Source organism: Apteryx rowi, unplaced genomic scaffold (assembly GCF_003343035.1).
Source record: "Apteryx rowi isolate R43461 unplaced genomic scaffold, aptRow1 scaffold_7, whole genome shotgun sequence".
Taxonomy (NCBI): domain Eukaryota; kingdom Metazoa; phylum Chordata; class Aves; order Apterygiformes; family Apterygidae; genus Apteryx; species Apteryx rowi.
This window is the reverse complement of record NW_020450982.1, coordinates 2,063,725-2,082,558: the sequence shown is the minus strand read 5'-3', so window position 1 is coordinate 2,082,558 and position 18,834 is coordinate 2,063,725. Positions and strand designations below refer to the sequence as shown.

At 37.7% G+C, this 18,834-nt stretch overlaps 1 protein-coding gene across 5 annotated transcripts in view; it reads left to right on the top strand.

The window, feature by feature from the left end:
- The window catches only part of ELAVL4 (ELAV like RNA binding protein 4), a 68,212-nt gene that overhangs the window by 13,916 nt on the left and 35,462 nt on the right, over positions 1-18,834 (top strand). For 3 of the 5 annotated variants that reach the window (XM_026086825.1, XM_026086826.1, XM_026086829.1), the window contains one exon: positions 8,670-8,910. In XM_026086825.1, the coding sequence (XP_025942610.1) occupies positions 8,670-8,910 (241 nt within the window). Of the gene's footprint in view, positions 1-8,669; positions 8,911-18,834 lie in introns of those variants that run through there. The other 2 variants (XM_026086828.1, XM_026086827.1) reach the window with 2 other exon arrangements.

The following is an 18,834-nucleotide window of genomic DNA, read 5'->3' as shown; positions in this document are numbered from 1 at the left end:
CTGCCTTGGAAAACGTACGGACCTTGGAGCGGCTGCAGTGCGCGGCCTCCTGGGCGAAGCAGGGAGGTGGGAGCTGTTGCTGGAGGTGTCGGGACACGGAAGTGGGACAGCTCCCCACCACTGGCCTTTGTCACCATCCACGGGGGGGGTCAGAGGTGAGGAACTGTATGAGCTTTGCACCTCAGCTAATCATGTAACCCTTACAATAGCCTGGGAATGCAACCACTTTCCTTTTTGGGTGTTTTCTATGATTGCTTTTTCCAAAGCTGTGTTCCAGAGCTCGATTTGAGTACTGTAAAATCAAGGCTGTATTCTCTCATATCTTCATATGTAAATTAACTTTAATGACAGAAATGATTACAAGCAAATTCCAGTGAAACCGCCCTAAACGAAGAAGGTATCAGAGGCTGGCTTTCCAGAAGCCAGTCAGTAGAAGTCAGCTTGTCTCAGTGAGAGAAGCGTGACCCTGATGCAAGGATAGTAGGTAACTTCTGTGACTGTCACCTGTTACACTTGATTTTCACATACCCTTTTCCGTAGAGCTYTTGAGCACATCTGTTGTGTGTGTTTGGAGAATACTGAAAAACAAAACCCAGCAGGTTTCATTGCATAGTTTCTTTCCAGTCATCTCAAGAAGTGAAAAAGCTGGTAACAGCTGCTGAAAGGAAGTACGGTAGAAGTTTATAAAGAACAATAAAATAAATACTGAGAATTTAAGTAGCATATATGCTAGAGCTGTGACTATATTCCACTTCTGGAGAAATGCAATGTTTTTGTCCTTACTGATGTGCAGTGCAGCATTTTATTGTGTTTTTTCAGAAATTGCTGCGCAGGTGGTACCTGACTGTACATCTACTCTCCATTCGTACCTGTTTCTCCCAGGCTTTGGGGAGTGTTGAGCTCTGCACACGCAAAGTGCAGTCCTTCCCCCTCTCATTGCTCATCYCCAGAGTACCTGCAGTGAGAGTGAGACCATATGAAGTCTGTGGTATGATGCATTCGCTAGTACCTCTTAGGTGACTATTGGCCATGTAGTTTTGAGTATGGCTACTTCTACGGATACCTTATTGGTTATTGACATTAAAATGATTATGTGACTGACTTTGGTCTCTTTTTAGGGTTTTTTTTTTTTCCCCTCCTCCTGCTCCTCTTCCCTTCTGCCCTCAGGATCAAACGCAAAGCTTTAGAGCCCGTACTCCATGGGAACAGAAACRTTTTCTGCTTTTTGAAAAAGTCGTGAGGAGAGGTGACCTTACAACTAGTCCAGGTTTGGGGATATTGTGCTCCACTCGTAGAGCTGTCACAACTTACCATGTGACTTCAGCAATTTGCCTAGATAACTTCCTTCACTTTTGACTTTTTTCCCCCTTCTGCAAAACTTGGAATAAAAGTAATAATTTTTGCCTTTCTATTTTTGTTGTGTTGGCTCAGAGGCAGTCCCTGCTCTTACTATCTGTTTGTACAGCATCTACCACAACTTGGTATCAGTAGATCCTTTAGGCATTGCTGTGATCACAAGTAATATTGCCAGTAAATTTTACATTTATTGCACTGCAGATTGTGGACACAAAATTTTGTTCTAGTACATTCAGGTGAAAGTATAAAGGACTAGATCAAGATAAGTTTAGCCATTTAAGAAAATCATTTCCTTCATGTTAGAACCAAAGCTTGCCTCTTAAAATGAAGGAATTTGTTGTCTTCTCCACTTGGATTGTTTGTGTGCTCTGTACAACTATTGCGGCGCCCAGTAAATGTGAACTTGCTGAAAACGTTTGAGCATAGTTTCAGCATGATTACAGTGAATTCTGAAACCAAGCTTTTGTGGTAAGACTGCAGCCATGCCACTAGRGCCAGCGTATGTCACTGTGACTGCTGGTTTAATGTGTTCTCTGAGTTGAGACTTTCAGCTCTATCTATATTTAAAATATTAAATACGACTTTTACTGGAAGGGAGGGGAAAAAAGCGTGTAAAACTGTATGTGAGTGGGGAGTATGTCAAAATATGGAGGGTTAGATAATGATTCATTTCTGGGATATTGGATTTGCCTCCAGGCAGATTTGCTCAAAAGCTTCGTTTCCCTCCTTTATTTCATGTTCGTGATGTATTTATTAGGTAAATAATAGCAAAGTCTAGTTGTGCAGTACATAAGCTTTAATAAAAACGTAATTGACAGTGACATTTGACAGTTGTGTTATAGAGAAGGAAATATGTGTTGGAGCTGCATACAGCATCCTTTGCCTCCCTTACTACGGTCAGTTTTGCAAGAAGTGCACGTGATACGGATGCAAGGTTCAGGTGCACCTATTTCTTACTCTTGCTAGGATTATGGTTTTGAATCACCAAATACTTATAATTACTCTTTATTAACACTCTCCTGTGGGAAGAAGACATGATCTGTCCTGAACGTTTTACAGTCCTTTACCTTATCCTACAAAAATGTAGAGATGGGCTTAAACCCATTGAAGTAAACAGCACTGCTCCTGGCTGTGCATTAAAGTGTGTGTTGGGGTACGTTTGCTGGTCCAGGGCTGAGAGACCTGATCTTGAGGATATATTTGTATGTTCTACTTTATACCTATGGATCTGTCTTTTGCCTTTGATGTGRCTATTCACATATGTGTTAACAGATGAGAGGCCTATGGATAGATTTTTTTTTWTWWTWWTTATTWTWTTTTTTTTTTTTGACCTGTAGAAAGTTCTTGTGGGACTGACTTAAGCCATGCTGACTTCCTTGCATTCAGAAGAACAGATACCCTGGGAGTTAAAACCTGTTTCCCAATACAGAAAGAAAACCTTTGTGAATCCACGTTTATTTTGTTTGAGAGGTTTTGTTTGTTTTTCCTTTTGTCATCATTATTCAGAAGATGGCTGTGGGACCTCTGCCATGGCACCATTTGTTTTCACACGTAAAAACAAACAACTTGCAATGCTAATTAAAGAGCTTTTTTAGATAAAGTATGATCTTTGCATTATTTATCTAAATTCTCTTTTATGGGAGACTGTTCTGAGTTTGTTCATTAATGAACATTTAGAAATAATATAAAATTAGACCTCATGAATTCTTCATAAGGAGTAATTTACCATGATCATTTTTCCTGGCATTTAGGTGCTGTGAAGAGTTTATCCTGCGTAGGTAACACTTCCGACTTCTGAGTCCTCAAAATGAGCTGTCCATGGGAATACTCCATAGCTGTTAGAATTTTATTCAGATTTTGGTTTCTTAGGAATGCTTGTGGTACACTTAAAAACACTTCACTTCATCACCTATAAATAATACTTATTTTTGAGATTCTTAATCATTACTGTATTTTCTGTCATATATATCAGATTCATTTATTTTTACCTGTGGAAAATGGACAGCAGAGTATACATAACTTAGATAACAAGAATTAAAGACATTATTTGCTGAATATATGCTGGTTTTCAGTGTACGTATGTGACAGTTTTTTCAGTTCAGCATGCAGATCTTACTTCAGACTGCTAAGAACAAATTTTGTAAATATAAAACACGTATATTTACATTTATTGAGCCATTGGCTATTGTTTATGCATGCAATAGGAAGCTAAGACCATCTTAATCAGTCTGTGGGTAGTTTTCTAAATGATTCATTAACTGTGCTTTGTAATGGTAGAAGGTTGTAACATTTACTGTAATAACAACTGAAGATTAATGGCAGTTACTGTGGTTTGTTTAAGCATTGTAATAGTTTTGTTTATATGTACAGGTATTCTTTGCATTGTTGCTGGAGCTAGTATTTCAGCAGGGATAAATTGAAATTAATTAAATCAATTGGAAAAATGTATATGTAGATTTGACAGAGAAATCCTTCTGAGACGTTATTTGGAATGTAGGAGTCTCTATAATAGGTATTTGTTGCCGATGCTTTGTAGGAGGGGTTATGCCAAGCATTTTGATTAGTCCTGTTTTGCAAAGCACTGGCAAAGCTTATGTTGTCTTCCAAAACAGCAAAGCATTTCCTTGTGAAATCTGTCAAACTAAAACACCTTGTGCTTTGCTGATACGTTACTATACAGAGAAAAGTAATGCACCAAGAAGCAATTTTTAAAAGCAGCTGTCTGATGAAATACATACAGAATTTGTCATATGGGTTGCCTTTGTTTAGTTTACAAAATTGCCATCTTTGAATTCTGTTTAAGTCACAGATAGTGGTGGTGTGGGTTTTTTTAAAAACAGTTTAAAGATAGAATATTCAAATTAATTATGGGTGTCTAAATTATTGATGTCTATAAATAGTTGCTGCAATTTATTTTTTTCTTTAAAGATACTGTTAATTGGTATATAGAAAATAATGTTGCAGTACTGGAAGTCTGGAAAGTTGTTCCAAAAAAACCACAAAACAAAACCCCACTCTGCTTACCAGTCACACATAAACGTCATGGYACATGGGTTTTGCAATGTAATATTTCAGGAGCAGTAATAGCTGCCTAAGTTAGATTAGAGAAAGCCTACAAAAGCATATAGATGGTGAATTTTAAGTTGCATGTATAGAGGTGTAATGCTAATGTTTAAGGAAATATAGTGTGTTTTATGTTTAAAAAAAAAAAAAAAAATCTACTGTTGGGGTTAAGTGACTGTTGGATTTTTCCACATTTATTTTGCTAATATTCAAACAAGCCCTAAACAAGTTAGAGAGATTATAGCCTTGTTTAATGCTGTCGTGGGAATGAATTGCATCTCAGTAAGTATTCTACTTAATAACAAAGATGCTTTTTTGTAAAATAATAAAAATAATGTTATTACCAATAATTAAAACATAATGAAAGTAAACCGTGTGCCCAGGAAACTGTAGTAGCCTTTCCAAAAATAGCCATACTGTGGTATAGGTATTGAATTGGAAATTTAAATCTTAGTGTTCTGAATAGAAGAAATAGTGAGTGGCAGGTTGAAATCCCTTCTTTGAATAAATAACGTAGTTATTATGTAATGTGCTGACTGATGTGGGATCAACTTCTTTAATATTAAAAACAGTCATTGACTGTAAATGTCTTACTACATGCACACTGAACTCTTAAAAGTGTATTTGAGTTTTAGGTGTGTCGGTGGAGAGGACAAAAAATGTCCAAAAAGGAGAATTGGGAACATACCTTTTTGTTAGCATTAATAGTTTGTCTATACTAATGATGTGAATCAGTGTGTATGTTTAAAATAAGTATTATTCCTTTGTGCCCGTAAGAACTTTGAATGCACACTCTGGTACTTCACTGCTTTTATACAGGAATCACTCCGTGCACAGAGCCTTAAAATTATGCAGTGAAAAAAATCATGATATCTCAGATGTGTTATGATAAATGTTTCTGGTAATTCTTTAGATTCTCAGCATTTTGCTATATCCGTTATCTCATTCTTTACATAGCAAAGCAATTATTAGTAACCTACAACTTTGTAATAATTTAAAGGGCAAATAGGTGTCTTGATTTCCCTTTCCACTATGGAAAAATCAGGAAAACTTAATTTGAAGTGAGTGAGAGTAACTAGGAAAAAAACCTGGCACCTGGTACAGCAGTAGTCTATGCCAAGATATTTTGATGAGAAATTTTATATGAGGAAATCTATTTGCTCGAGAACAGATTGTTACAGAGCAGCTTATTCTTGTGCTCTGGATTTGCTAAATATCGTAGTTGAATTATATTTATTTGCTTGGTGTGGAAGGAAGGCAAGCTGAAAATGTAACTACGAGGAGTTTGCACGACACCTAAGTAGGGCAGCCAGTTTTGAATCTTGTCATCTTTTATAGATTTTCAAAGATCCAGGGTTATTGTTTATTGTGGAGAAACTGTACATAGCTTTTGTTTCTGTTGCTAATAATAGCTGATGTGCCTTTCTCAGTGTATTGTGCTGAAGTCCTGCTTCTGCAGTAGCCAAAGCCCGTGGTGGTATTCCTGTTTGTTTTAGAAGGCCAGGATCAGTCCCTAAAATAGCAGTTTGCCTTGTGGCTCTTTATATTAGAAAGGATATGGGTTTATGGTTTAAATACCCACAGAAAGGTACAGTTAACTCTATCAGCTGCATTATTACTCTCATCCTCCCACTGTATCATGTTACKTGTTAGTTATTTGCTGGCTAAAAGGATGGATTTTGAACCGTAGGATTTAAAATGAAAATATGCAAGAGCATTACTGCTGGCCCTACTGGAATGAGAAGTGTGCAAGCTAGCACAGAAAAACGGAGGAGTGGTGCAAGTTCACCAACAGTATATGAAATGATCACCTTTCCACAAAAGATGCTGACAGTTTGTTAGTTAATATTGCTCAGTGTTTCAAGCCCCATTGAAGTTCTAGATACTAGATCTGGCCTTGCGTGTTAGTGGCCTCCATTATTTTCYTTGGTTTCGGGGGAGATTTAAGGTTTTATCAGCATAAGGCCTGTGCTTAGTGAAAACCTGAACTGGATTTATTATTATTATTTTTATTCAAGTTGGCGCAGGTGTGCAGATACAGCACATATGATCAGTTGAACCAGGCCTCCCAGAATGCACGTTATCCTTAGGGTGAAAGACACCTATACCTGCGGTAGGCTAACAACAAAGCTTAGACCTGGAGTAAGTATTTGCTATAAGGTTACAGAGCTGCAGAGATCAAAAGATTATTTTCCAGCTGGACTTTTGAGCTAAACAGATTTAGTAGCATCTGTAGCATGTAGTAACATGTGTGAGTGAAAATATATATATATATATATATATATATATATATATATATATATATGAAATCAGTAGTTTAAAAAAGGAAATATGGTTAATGCTGGGTACAATGAATGTTGTGAAAAAGGAAGGTGGTTGATGAGACTTCACTGAAGGCACCAGCAGTGTCTGGTGCCACGTGACAGATAAAACTGGCAATAGGATTCCGATTTGGATGTGCTGATTTTTTTCCAAGTAGTTACTGTCTTTGTGAAATATATTTTCAAAAGAGTTGTGCTTTATATTTGAAAGGCCTTCCTGTTAAACACAGGGTAGCAAGGTTTCTTTTTATTTGAAAATTGTTAAACCAAGTAGCTATTACTGGGCTTAAAAATCAAAAAATAGTACTAACCCCGAACTTTTATTTCCATTGATTAAAAAGGAGGCTTATTTCATACAGGAAGCATCAAAGCCAACACTGAAACACTTAAATTAAAAAAAAAAATAGAATTGACCAAAATAAAAGCTAGTTAAAGACTTAACCACCCTGATGCAATTAATTTGAAATAGACTCTCTTGTTGGGGGGAAGGGGGTTGTAATTCCATGGGGGGAAAAAGCACATAAAAAAACAAGCCTAGTTTGTCACAATATGTACCTCCCTGGCTTTAAAAAAGAAAGCAAATTAAGTCTTGAGTAATTATAATAATTACAGGATCAGATGAACACAAGGTTCAGGCTGTCTGGTATCTTAGTCCTTTAATTCTCCTCCGAATTTGTCCCTGATGTATTTCCTTGTCGTGCCTAGTAAGAGTCTCTTGTCCCTGACAGCGCTTCGTATCCATGACTCTGTTGCAGTCTTCCGTCGAGGAAGACTGTGCCCATCCTGGGGGTGATCTTGGGGAACGGGTGTCAGCGTAGCTGCGCCATCGCAAGCTTTGCAGTAGACTGCAAGAGCTGCCATTTGCATTGCTTTGGTTTATCCCAGTTGCCCTTCCCCTGGCAGCACTGGTGACAGTGAAGCCGGAAGCGGTGGTTGAGGCAAATACCTAGGTAGGAAAGGTCTGAAATACCCAGGTTTTTATGCTTTCTTTGTCCAAATTTGTGCAGTTTTCAGGTGAAAACTTGCGTTCTTCAGTCCTTATCCTGCAGGTAAACACACAGACAGGTTTAGTCGCGTGATTAGTTGTGCTGGCAACAAGGGGGAGACTGTCATGCGTGCACCTTGCTAAGCTGGATTTGACATTTTTAAAAAGTCCATTTGGATCTGTTCTGTGACAATTAGAGTTTCACGTTTCAGGATAGAACCACTTCTTAAAATCCCAGTCTGCACCTATGCCTGACAAGCCATTCTCTAATTAAACCTTTCTGAGTCTAGTACATATCTAAAGATCTTTGTACCTCTGAAGTTTGCAAATCCAGGGCTTTATTATTTAAAGAGGTGTCAGTGCGTTAGTGAAAAATATAACTGGAGAATATAGGTCATCATCACCGGAACCAGTAAATGGTATGTCTTGGGACACCATGAGTTTATTAATTTAAGGCAATCCAAATGACAACACTTTGCAGATTGACTGTGCCTGGTTAATGTTGTTGTCATTGCACTCTGTGATACAGTTATTAAATAGGTAAAATATTTTACCTTTTCACATAGAGCCATACACTTACTTCATCTGTTTTAATGGAACTGTAATTTTAATTATGATTATTACCTTAAATTATAATTAAATTTATGTGGTTTAAATATACATTTGTGAAAATGGTTGTGTGATGAAAGCAGAAATCAGCTTCGCATTAACAAAAAAAGAAGGTTTTTTTTTTTTTAACTGCATCTTCGTATATGCTCACAGCCAAAGACTAGCATGACCTACTTTGCAACAATAACAGAGGAATCAAGCCGGGTTTTTTTGTTGAAGTATCTAAATTGGCCATGAATGCTACCTACTCATTCGTTTGTAAGTATCTTTAAAAATAGCAATTGTATCTATGAAACTTCAGGCTTTTTTTCCCCCCTCCTCTTATTTTTATTTAGATAATTAGCACCATGGAGCCTCAGGTGTCGAATGGCCCTACTTCCAATACAACCAATGGACCCTCCAGCAACAGTAGAAACTGCCCTTCCCCTATGCAGACAGGGGCTGCTACAGATGACAGCAAAACCAACCTCATAGTCAACTACTTACCCCAGAACATGACGCAGGAGGAGTTCAGGAGTCTCTTTGGGAGCATTGGCGAAATAGAATCCTGCAAGCTCGTGAGAGACAAAATTACAGGTAAGTTCTTGCATATTGTCAACTTCTACATGCATCAGGGTCATTTTACATTTAGGGACAGGTAAACCGTTGCCCTCATCTTGTAGGTCCTTGGCATGGGGAATACCACAAATACTGTGATAAACTTCTGATGGTAAAGCTTTAGTTTTCAGCAGTACACATTGGATCTAGAACAGCTGTAGGAGGAGCCGCTTGTCTTTCAGCCTACATACAGATCTAAGGGGAAGAACGAACGTTACCAGTCTGCGTGTGTGTGTAACACATTTGGTATGCAGCTTCTTATAATAGAGCTCAGATGATGACATTCCTTTCCTGATCATTCCTTTTTTTCGTATTTAACATTGACTTATTTGTAGGAAGATAGCCTAAATTGCTTGAGCTAACTGACCACCACTTAATTCAGACCATTTCTTTCGAACCTTACCATACCTTCATCAAATTTTTGACTATAAGCAACATTTCAAAATCAAGGTGGTTCTGCATGCCCATCACAGTTTGTTTACCATGGCTTTCTGGAGCAGCAATGGTCTGTGGTCAGGAGCCACTGATCTGAATTTCATTCAGACATTTGTAGTTATTGGCTAATGATTTTAGCTTTGTTCCCTGAAAACTCTTTACTTTGCCATAGTCCTTTTCCTCACAATGTGGCACTTGCTGATAGAACTGTGCCTTCAAAATAAATTAAAAAAAAGACTCCCATTAGAGATACCACCTCAAAAAGGAGAGATGCATGTCTGCACCATCGCTAAAGGAGGTGTGGACAGATACAAATATACCTAGCCTGCTCTGTATCCTTGCTGCTGAAGCCAGGAATTCAGTGATGCACAGAATGAAAAAGAAGACAGTGGGATGAACCATCAGTTTTTATAGCTTGTTTTATAGGTTAGTTTTATAGGTTGTGTGTCTACTCGCACTGTAGGTGGGGAACAGCTGAAATTTCACTGCTGTTCTGTGCATCACCAATGTTATGTTTAGCACAGTGAGGCAGTCTTGGGAAGGAAAGGGTTCCAAAACAGGAGCTGTCTTTTCTATCGAATGCACTCTTGGCAACTTGGTTTTGCATTCTGTGAAAAGAGACACTATGTAAAAATGAGGAATTTAAAATATAAATCTTTGTCCCTAGTTCTGAAACAGCTTGACAGCCATTGCATTGGCAGCGTTAGGATGATCTATATAGTGCTTTTAAACATGCAGTTTCTTTTTTTTTCTTAATTTACTACCTCACATGCAACAATGTTCAAGTTTAACATGAGACACATAATAAATGGCAGAAGTCCCAGGGCAGTTCAAATCCTCAGAAGTGTAGTTCAGCTGAATTTTCTTTTGCACATTGACTACAATGTGTCTGTTTCAGTATATCTTCCAATTCAGACACCGCTTCAGTRGTATGAAATAAAAAAGATTGAAATTTTGATTTTTACTTATCTATTTATTTATTTTTACCTTAAAAAAAAAAATCGCTTATACCTTCCTCTAACCCCCAAAATCTCTATCCGAAGAACTGAAGTCCTCTGCTTTTGTAAGCAGAGCTGACCCAGTGTCCCAGTATGACATACCTCCCTTGATATCTGCTACCAGTCAGTCAGCTCCAGACTGCTGTTTTTCTTTTCAGTCTGAAAATAATCTTGAGAAATTAAATTACAGATTACTTCAGTTATTTTAAACAGAACTGAATAACTAAGATAGCTTTTAAATCAGGGTCTGCAGGAGTCTAGAGTACCTAGTTTGAATTTTGATCATGATAAGTTTTATGCTTCAGAAATGGGGGGTTTTGGCTTCCTATAGCACCTCAAACTTGTGGTGGTTTCCTTAAAATATAATCTCAAATTTTTAGATATTGTGTGTGTTGTTTTTATGGAGAGTTGGCAGCCTTTGGAAGGAAAACCATTACTTCATCTGTTATGAACACTATTCTCTTTGTTTCATTCTATCTCAAGGCTTTTGTCTCTGTTTGAGGAGGCGAGAAATTGGCTATATGATCTTTGACATGTTCTTGGGTAGTTTTCTGCCTGTGCATTTTTTTTTCCTGTATAAAGTGCATAAATCTTTAGGATCAATAAATGCTTCGTAGCAACCATTCTTTAAAAAAAAAAAAAAATTACACAGATGTTTTGAGAACATCAGCCCCAAATGACTTAGGAGCCTACACGTTGTTTTTAAGAGATACAGGTACATAAGGAGCAAATTCTCAGTAAAACTGAATTGCTATCCAGAGTGTCTGTATCACTTTTGAAAACAGAATTTAATCTTCTAAGACTTCAGGAGTGTTATCAAGGTATTCTGCATCATTGCTAACTTTTAGGGTACATTTTCATGCCTCACATTAAATTCAGAGTTACGCGAGTTAAATGCAGTGCTCAGCCAGAACCAGTGAATACTTCTAAAGGTTCTTAGCAGATTCTTAGCAAACGGAAATGTGCTGAGGTCATACCTAACCATCCTTCAGGATCGTCTTGTGTGTGTGTGTGGTTTTACACTGTGGTGTTTGGGGATTTGGGTTGGTTTTTTTTGGTTGGTTGGTTTTTGGTTTCTTTGTGGGTTTTTTTTTGGGGGGGGGGGGTTTTTTTTTTTTTTTTTTTTAAACCATTAAGCTCTTTTAGTAACAACTTTCTCTTTCATTTCTTTTTTATCATTAAGATTCAATGTGATTTTTTTTCTTTTTTTTTTTTTTTCTTTTGACAGTGAAGCTGTATTGCAGAATAAGTAGTAAATTCTTAAGATAGTCTTGCTGAACTGGTGGGGATGTCCAAAGCAATTTGGTTTGTTTTCTGTCTGCTTTTGGATTTTTTCATTGTTTCAGTTCAAAACTTCTGTGCACTTTTATTAAATCTCAGCTGAGTATACACTGTTGTAGTATGTGTTTAAGCAAACACTACAGGAGTTTCCATTAAAAATATGGGTCTTCATAGGCAATAAGTTCTTTTCTCCTTTCTCCTGATAAGATAAAACATTAGGTAAAACAAGGAAACCAAATTAAAAAGTTATCTGCAAAGAGAATTTGCTTCAAAAAAAATAGCAAAGGTCATATGCCAAATAAGCATGTGAAATAGTTGGCCTGGCAAAACCATATTAAAAAATCTCAAATGCATTTCTGAGGCTAGATGGGATTTAATTGGTTCATGTAAAAGATTCAATTTCCCCTGTCCTGTTAGGAAGTGCACAGATCTTGTGAAATAATGTTTAGGCTCCAAAAATACTTTTTCCAAGGAGTTCAGAGCTAAACAAAGTCTGTTAAACATGCAGAATTCCTGTGAGAGAATTTATGATCTGGACTGTTTTATCATTATTTTTAAAATGGATTAAACAGTTACTGTAACAACAATAATCATCTGCTCCAAGTGTTTTTCCAGGTCTTTTAGAACAGTAGTAGTGGGGGTTTGGGGGGGGGGGTTTGTTTGTTTTAAAGAAAATTAATTCATGATGTTACCCCTCGCTTTGGAAAGACACATGTTTAAAGAAGCGTATTCCTTTACTTAAAAAAATAAAATAAAAAATAAAAATAAAAATGCTAATTTGGTAGTACACCGTACTGAGTTGAATAGGAATGACAGCTTCTAAGACAGCCTTTAATTTGGTATTCAAAACCAAAATTGTAAACTTCGGTTTTGTTTGGTAGCGTCTCAGAACAGGCAGGATATACAGTAGCATTTTTTAAAGATGCTAATGACTTGAAAGAGAAGATAAAGTCAGGCATACATTTTAATTATGGGGGAGGGGTTGCAATAGAAAAAATGTTTTTTCCACTGCAGAAATTTTAAGGGAATGAGACAAGGAAAAACAGAGCGACTGAAAATACTCGCCTTCATTTGGCAGGGGTGTTTAATAAAAGCAGAACTTGTGGTTGTAAAGTGTGCTTATTAAATTCTTCATTTACACTACCTAATTAATTCTAGCATTTTAAATTAACAGTGAAACTGGTCCCTGCTGTACCATTTCATAGCTACAGCATATTTCGTCCAACAACCCAGTTGCTCAGGTTTAATCAGCTGCTCTCAAAAAATGAGAAGAAGGAACTTGAGTTTAAAAAAAAAACTAAATGGCATAAACACTTTAGAAGAGTGTAAGATGACAGGAGATGACTTTACGGAGGAAGGCTACAGCTTTAGATGGATATGAGGCTCGGTGCTTGTAAGTGAGGTTAAACTACGTAGCACTGCAGATGCAGGCTATTATTTATTCTGTCCCCAAAAAGCTAGTGATAAATCTCTTATTGACTTAACCAGGAGAAGGGAAGGACTTGAATTCATCAGAGAATTTTAAGAGAAGAAACGCTGAATTTGTTTTGTCCCATGTTTTGAAAACAAAAGGTCCAGTCAGCAGAGTGTCTGTGAGAGACATTGTAATTGCTGCTGGCCAAGTGAGTTGTCCTTGTTGACTTAATTTGGGGGTGGAACGGGGGTGTTTGTGTTTAATTTTTTTTTTAAACTGACTTGATGGCCGGAGCTGAGCTCTTAAGAATTATATTTTTGTGTCTCTGTAGTCTGCACAGGAATTCATGTCTCTTAATCTTCAAATGATCGGTATCTCAAATCTTTGGATCTCAGATAATCTTTCATATCTTATAATGATCCAGGCACATTGTGAAGTAGAATATTTATCGATGCAGGATTTCTGTGCATCACTTAACATATGACAGCATTGCATATTCCTGCTGTGTGATGCAATCTGAGGTTCTTTACATGCATAATCGGGAACTTCATTGCTCCTCTGCCCAAAAAACAACCCTATTTTAAATTGTTCCTTTTGAATTTGCAATTCCTTTAAGATTAATGTACAAAGATTTACATCTGTAATTTATCATTTCAGGTAATTTTAATGGGACCAATACAGACTTAGATTAAGATTGCAGTTCAGAACTGAAGATGGCATTATAAGCATAATATAAACATAGATGATTCCTGTGAAAAGGAGGTATGGATGAACCACTGACTCGAAGCATTAGCATCTGTGTGTTGTCACATGCTAGGAAAGAAAAAAGAATTGGCTGTGTTATCTGTAGTCCTGCCTAGAAGTTATGAATTATCAAGTCCTTACTCTTTGTATCTTTAACCATTTGATCCAAGAACCAAAAGCGAACAAAATGGCAGAATCAGAAATAGTGCAGCATTGTGAGAGAGTGCAGGAAAAATCTTTGTGAGCAGTATTTAACGTGCTCCCTTTTCCCATTCACACCATGAAATTCCTGACCTGCAATGGGGGGTCCTCTGCCCATGCTCCCAGCAGGCCAGATGTGAATTGGTTCTGGACCAAAAGTATTTCCGTGCTAGGGTTAAGGTATGACCATCTGCCCCTCTGTATAAAAAATATTTCTCTCTGGCTGCCTGTATAACTAGTGGCTTACCAGCAAATACCAGAAAGGTACTGCTATAAAAAGCAATGACCAAGATTTTGCTTAACCAAGAGTAGATAGTGAATGGTGGGTTTGGGGGGGGGGGTTGTTTTTGTTCTGTTTTTTTGTTTTCTATTTTTGACACTGAACTGGTGATGAGATGTTCAGTACAGATATTGGATACTTGGAGCTTCCTAAAATTTGGGGCACATTTAAGGAGTCTGAATTTCAGCGTCTAGAATCAAAAACTGTTTCTGAAAGCCACAGCTGGAGCAGGTCTGTATCCTTGGGATCAAAAGCCGTTTATCGGCAGTCTAAACTGTGACAGTGAACCTGTGGAAAGATGGAAGAGAGGAAGCCAGGTATAATGATGTTGCCTTACAATAAGGCTTCTCCAGGAGGGAAGCTTTTGAATCCCGTAGCAAGTGCACAGTAGCAAGAAAACACTGTTTAAACTTTTTCTAGTAAACCAACATCTTCTCATATTGCCCCATTGTCTGCCGCAGGCAACAGCAAAGCTTTAAATATTTTAATTGGGAGGTTTTGCTACCCGATAAAGTAGATGGACACGTGGACCATCTTGGAATCAAGAAGGGAATCTGGAAGCTCAGAAAGCAAAACCAAAATCACACTGTAAAGATACAAAGCAAAACCAGGATTAATGGTTAAGTTTAACTGTAGGAAAGAGGCCTTTTGGTAATACAGTTCATGACAATAGAAAGCAGTTGCATGGTTAAGTCTGTATTTGAAAGACCCAGGCTGGAAATTGCTGAGATACTAGTAAAATTGTGCTTCTTTGTCATGGGGAAAAATATTTATTTTCATTCAAAGGAAATAGATCAGTTATTTATGTTTAGAAACCACAGATTGAATGTGAATTCACTGAAAATTTCACATACAAAGGCTATCAGCACTTTATATACATTTTCGCTAGGAATTTTGTAAAAGAATATACTCTAAATGTTTCCTACTGGAGGAGAAAGATATATGGCCTATATGCAGATAAATATAGCTCACTGTGAAACCCAGCATTAAATTACCTGATCCTAAGTGATTGAAACGCTAATCTGGACATAAACTACTTTCACGATTTGATGTCCTATTCACTGATTGTGAGTTTTGAGATATTAGTGGTTCCAGCAGTTTTGCCCACGTAAAATACATTAAATAGGATTATAGAATGTAGGGATTATGTTAGATAAGATTTGTAAACTGTTTAGAAAGTATGTAAACACTCATGCCTCATGGCATAAGCCCACCTAATAACAGGGTTTAGGTGAAAAATACCATGTAGAAGTAGTTTATTCTATTGTTGACTTAAGATGTTTTTTATGTATACACATATATATGTATATGTGTGTGTATATATATAAAAATTCTTTGTGAAGCAGTAGTAACTGGTCACTGATCCCTGGTCAGTTATTTAGTACTGATCTTATTAGACTAGTTTGCTTTGCGCCGGTGGTAGTCCAGAAAAAAATTATATATTGTGGTGTTCACCATTTATAAAGTGAATATAATTCTGGAATTTGCTTTATAGTGACTCCCTTTAGAAGCAATGTTTAATTTTTATGCGTGGGCCTTCCTTGAAGACACAAGATTTAGTCTGCTGCATATATATATATATWTWTTTTTTTTTTCCCTGTTTCAACAAGGATTGAGTACTCTGCTGAGGACAGTTTATCTGGAAAATAATCCCAAATTAAATGGATTATCTCAGTTTTTTTCATGAGGTGACTTGTAGACTGGACTAGTCATGATTATTTCAATAAATATAGGAAATGTGCGTGGAGGTTGTTTAGGGGAGTTTGGGGATTGTTTCTCTGTTTGTTTTAGTTAGTGGTCAAAATGCAGTGAAGAAACAGTGATCAAGTATGCAGAAGAAGCTCAAGAAGAAGTGCAGAAGTCTAAAATACTTTATTTTAGGTCCGAAAAGGAAAATCATTTCTGTAAATCAGATGAAATGCAGAGCATGCTTTAATTTTCAGTTATTCTCTCTTTGTCTGGAAATAATGCTGTGGTACCTTCAATAGGATGCAGAGACTAAAATATTACAAGACATTAAAAATGGACATATTTCAGGGTTTGTAAAGCCTAAAATCTAGAATTATTTTTTTAAAAGATTAAATACATGGTTCTGAACGTCGTTAAAGACCTTTGATAGGTTGATCTTAATTTGGTGGCCTAGTTATTTTATTTTTATAGCTTCTTATTTCCTGGAATGTATTCTGTTCTTTAGCAGAGAGAAACCTAATTTCAGTGTTGCATATCCTATTCTCAGGGCTGCAGATTCAAGAAAATCCCCCAGTATTGATTATCTAAATGAATATTTACATCAAATATCTGAACTAAATTCATTAACACTGTGGGAGAGGGAATGGAGAAATAGTAATGGGTATCTTACTGTTGGAATTCTAGAAAGTATTTGGTAAGGTTTGATGTCTCTTCTAAATGCCGAGGAAAACGGTCAAATTTGCATCCGTCATTTTCTTTATCGCTTCTCTGCAGTCGTCTGGTGCATATTCTGCAGAGGCGAACAAAAGAATTTTGATTTTTTGATTATTGGGAAATAAGCCATTGAAATGAGCATTGGGGCAAATAGGCAGAAAGCAAGAAGGCATGACCCTTGTGCTGTGAAAAATCTTTCTAATTAACTTCAGCAGTCTCAGTCCTGAGGTGGTTCTGAAGTGCATTAAATGCCTATAATGCATGTATAGTTTATTCTTTATGTTTAACCGCCTGTTTTGAGTAAACAACATCACCTTCCCATCAACTGTAATGAGGAAGGATTAGCAGTATAGTTTTCCTCAACAGCACAAGCACACCTACACCTCTGAAATTGTGCCTTCCGGGCATAAGGCTATTTTTGATGCTTTTTCAGTGTGTATGCTGACCTTATAGTCTGTGACTTTCTTTCCACGCTTCATATTGTCTGCCTGAAGATATGCCGTCTACCAGGAAACAACTAGGCAAAACGGCTCTGTTGGTAGAGTCCTGTATTTGATGGCAGTCCATCCTTACCTCCTCTGTGTTGTGCGCCTTTTCTTTTTTTTTCCTCTCTTCCCATTGTCCCTTTCTCTCTAAAAGCACAGGCTTTGTGCTTCAGCACTCGTGCCCAGCTTCTTCTGTCCCTAACCCTTTTTCTTTTCTTTCCTTTTAGCCCAAGGAGGACAAGGACAAAGGGGAGGAAAGGAACAAGAGAGAGTTCCAGAAAAGCATTGGGAGATTTGGCAGCAGTGACGCTCTAGCTTCCAGCTGAGGCAGGGCCTTTGGGGCAGCAGTAGACAGCACACCAAGAGAGATCTCACCTTTCAGGGCTCCAAAGATGCCTTCCCCAGCATTCATCTGTTTCTTGCTAAGCGCAAGAGAACTTCTTGTTTGACTTGAGACCTTCTACCCTTCAGCTGTACCAACAAGCAGCACAGCCATGCTGCAGCTGTCATCCCTGCCGTCTCTCCAGCACTCTTTGTAGACAACTTGTCCAAGAACAAAAGTAACCTGTGCAAAACTAGTCTTAATGGTTTGAAAATGGCCCAGCTCCTGCTCTCCCTTCTCACAAGAGTATGCTTTCTACCAACACTGTGTTAGCTTTAAGATGGATTTTAATTAGTTCCTGAACAGGGTTATTTGATCTGTCTGCAATAGCTGTATCTCATACTTGGTGAGCTAGGAAGGTCTTGCCACTTTTGTTCCACGGCTGATCCATCTTCACTCAACTTCATAGAGTACAGGCGCTTTTCCCCACAGCCAGAACCACCCTGCAAGATGTCTTTCACCTTGACCTCTGAGAACAGTCAACCTGACACTTTCAGGTCAGTAATGGAATCTGTTCCCCTTGGGAGTATGCACTCCATCTTTTTCCTCTCCATATTTTCTCCTAGCCCAGTTTATAGGCAGCCCTTACACTAATGGAAAAAAAAAATGCTTCTTCAGACTTGATTTGCTTAGACCTCATTCCCCAGATTTTTGGGGAAGATCTTTGGGGTTATTCTAACTGTCTGAATTGAGCAAGGATCCATTCACATGATAAGCCAACCTATTTTCCATCCTCTTCTCAAGTGAGAGACCCTCTAGAGAGGGCAGAGTTTCTTTTGGGTTATCTACTACATGGAGGCCTTAAATCTTTCTCCTTCTCCTTTGCTTCCAGAAGACTTGAAAGGTTCAAGCCCAGTGCTTTGTAACTTAGGATGTCATTTGACTCATGATTAAGAGGGGTTAATATCTAGTCACGTTACGTCATTGTATGCAAGAATATGTAGAGTGGGGGATTTACCGCCACTTTATACACCTACACATCCTTTACAACCATCACCATCTATTCTTTTCTTCCTCTTGAAGGACAGTTGGTTTTTGCTAGCTGAATTGGGTGTCCACCAACCTTTATATCCACTTGTATGCAGTTCACTGGCAATCCTATAGTCAGAACTAATAACTTTCTCAGTAATCCATAGGCTGTTGGGAGGTTYGGCCATTGCCAACAGACAAGCATACGCCTTTGGGTTGCAGTAACATCCTAAGCCAGGTCCTCTAATTCTTTCCTGGAATGGGCATTGGTAGAGTATTTCAGTACCCGACTTTTTAACCATTTATGTTAC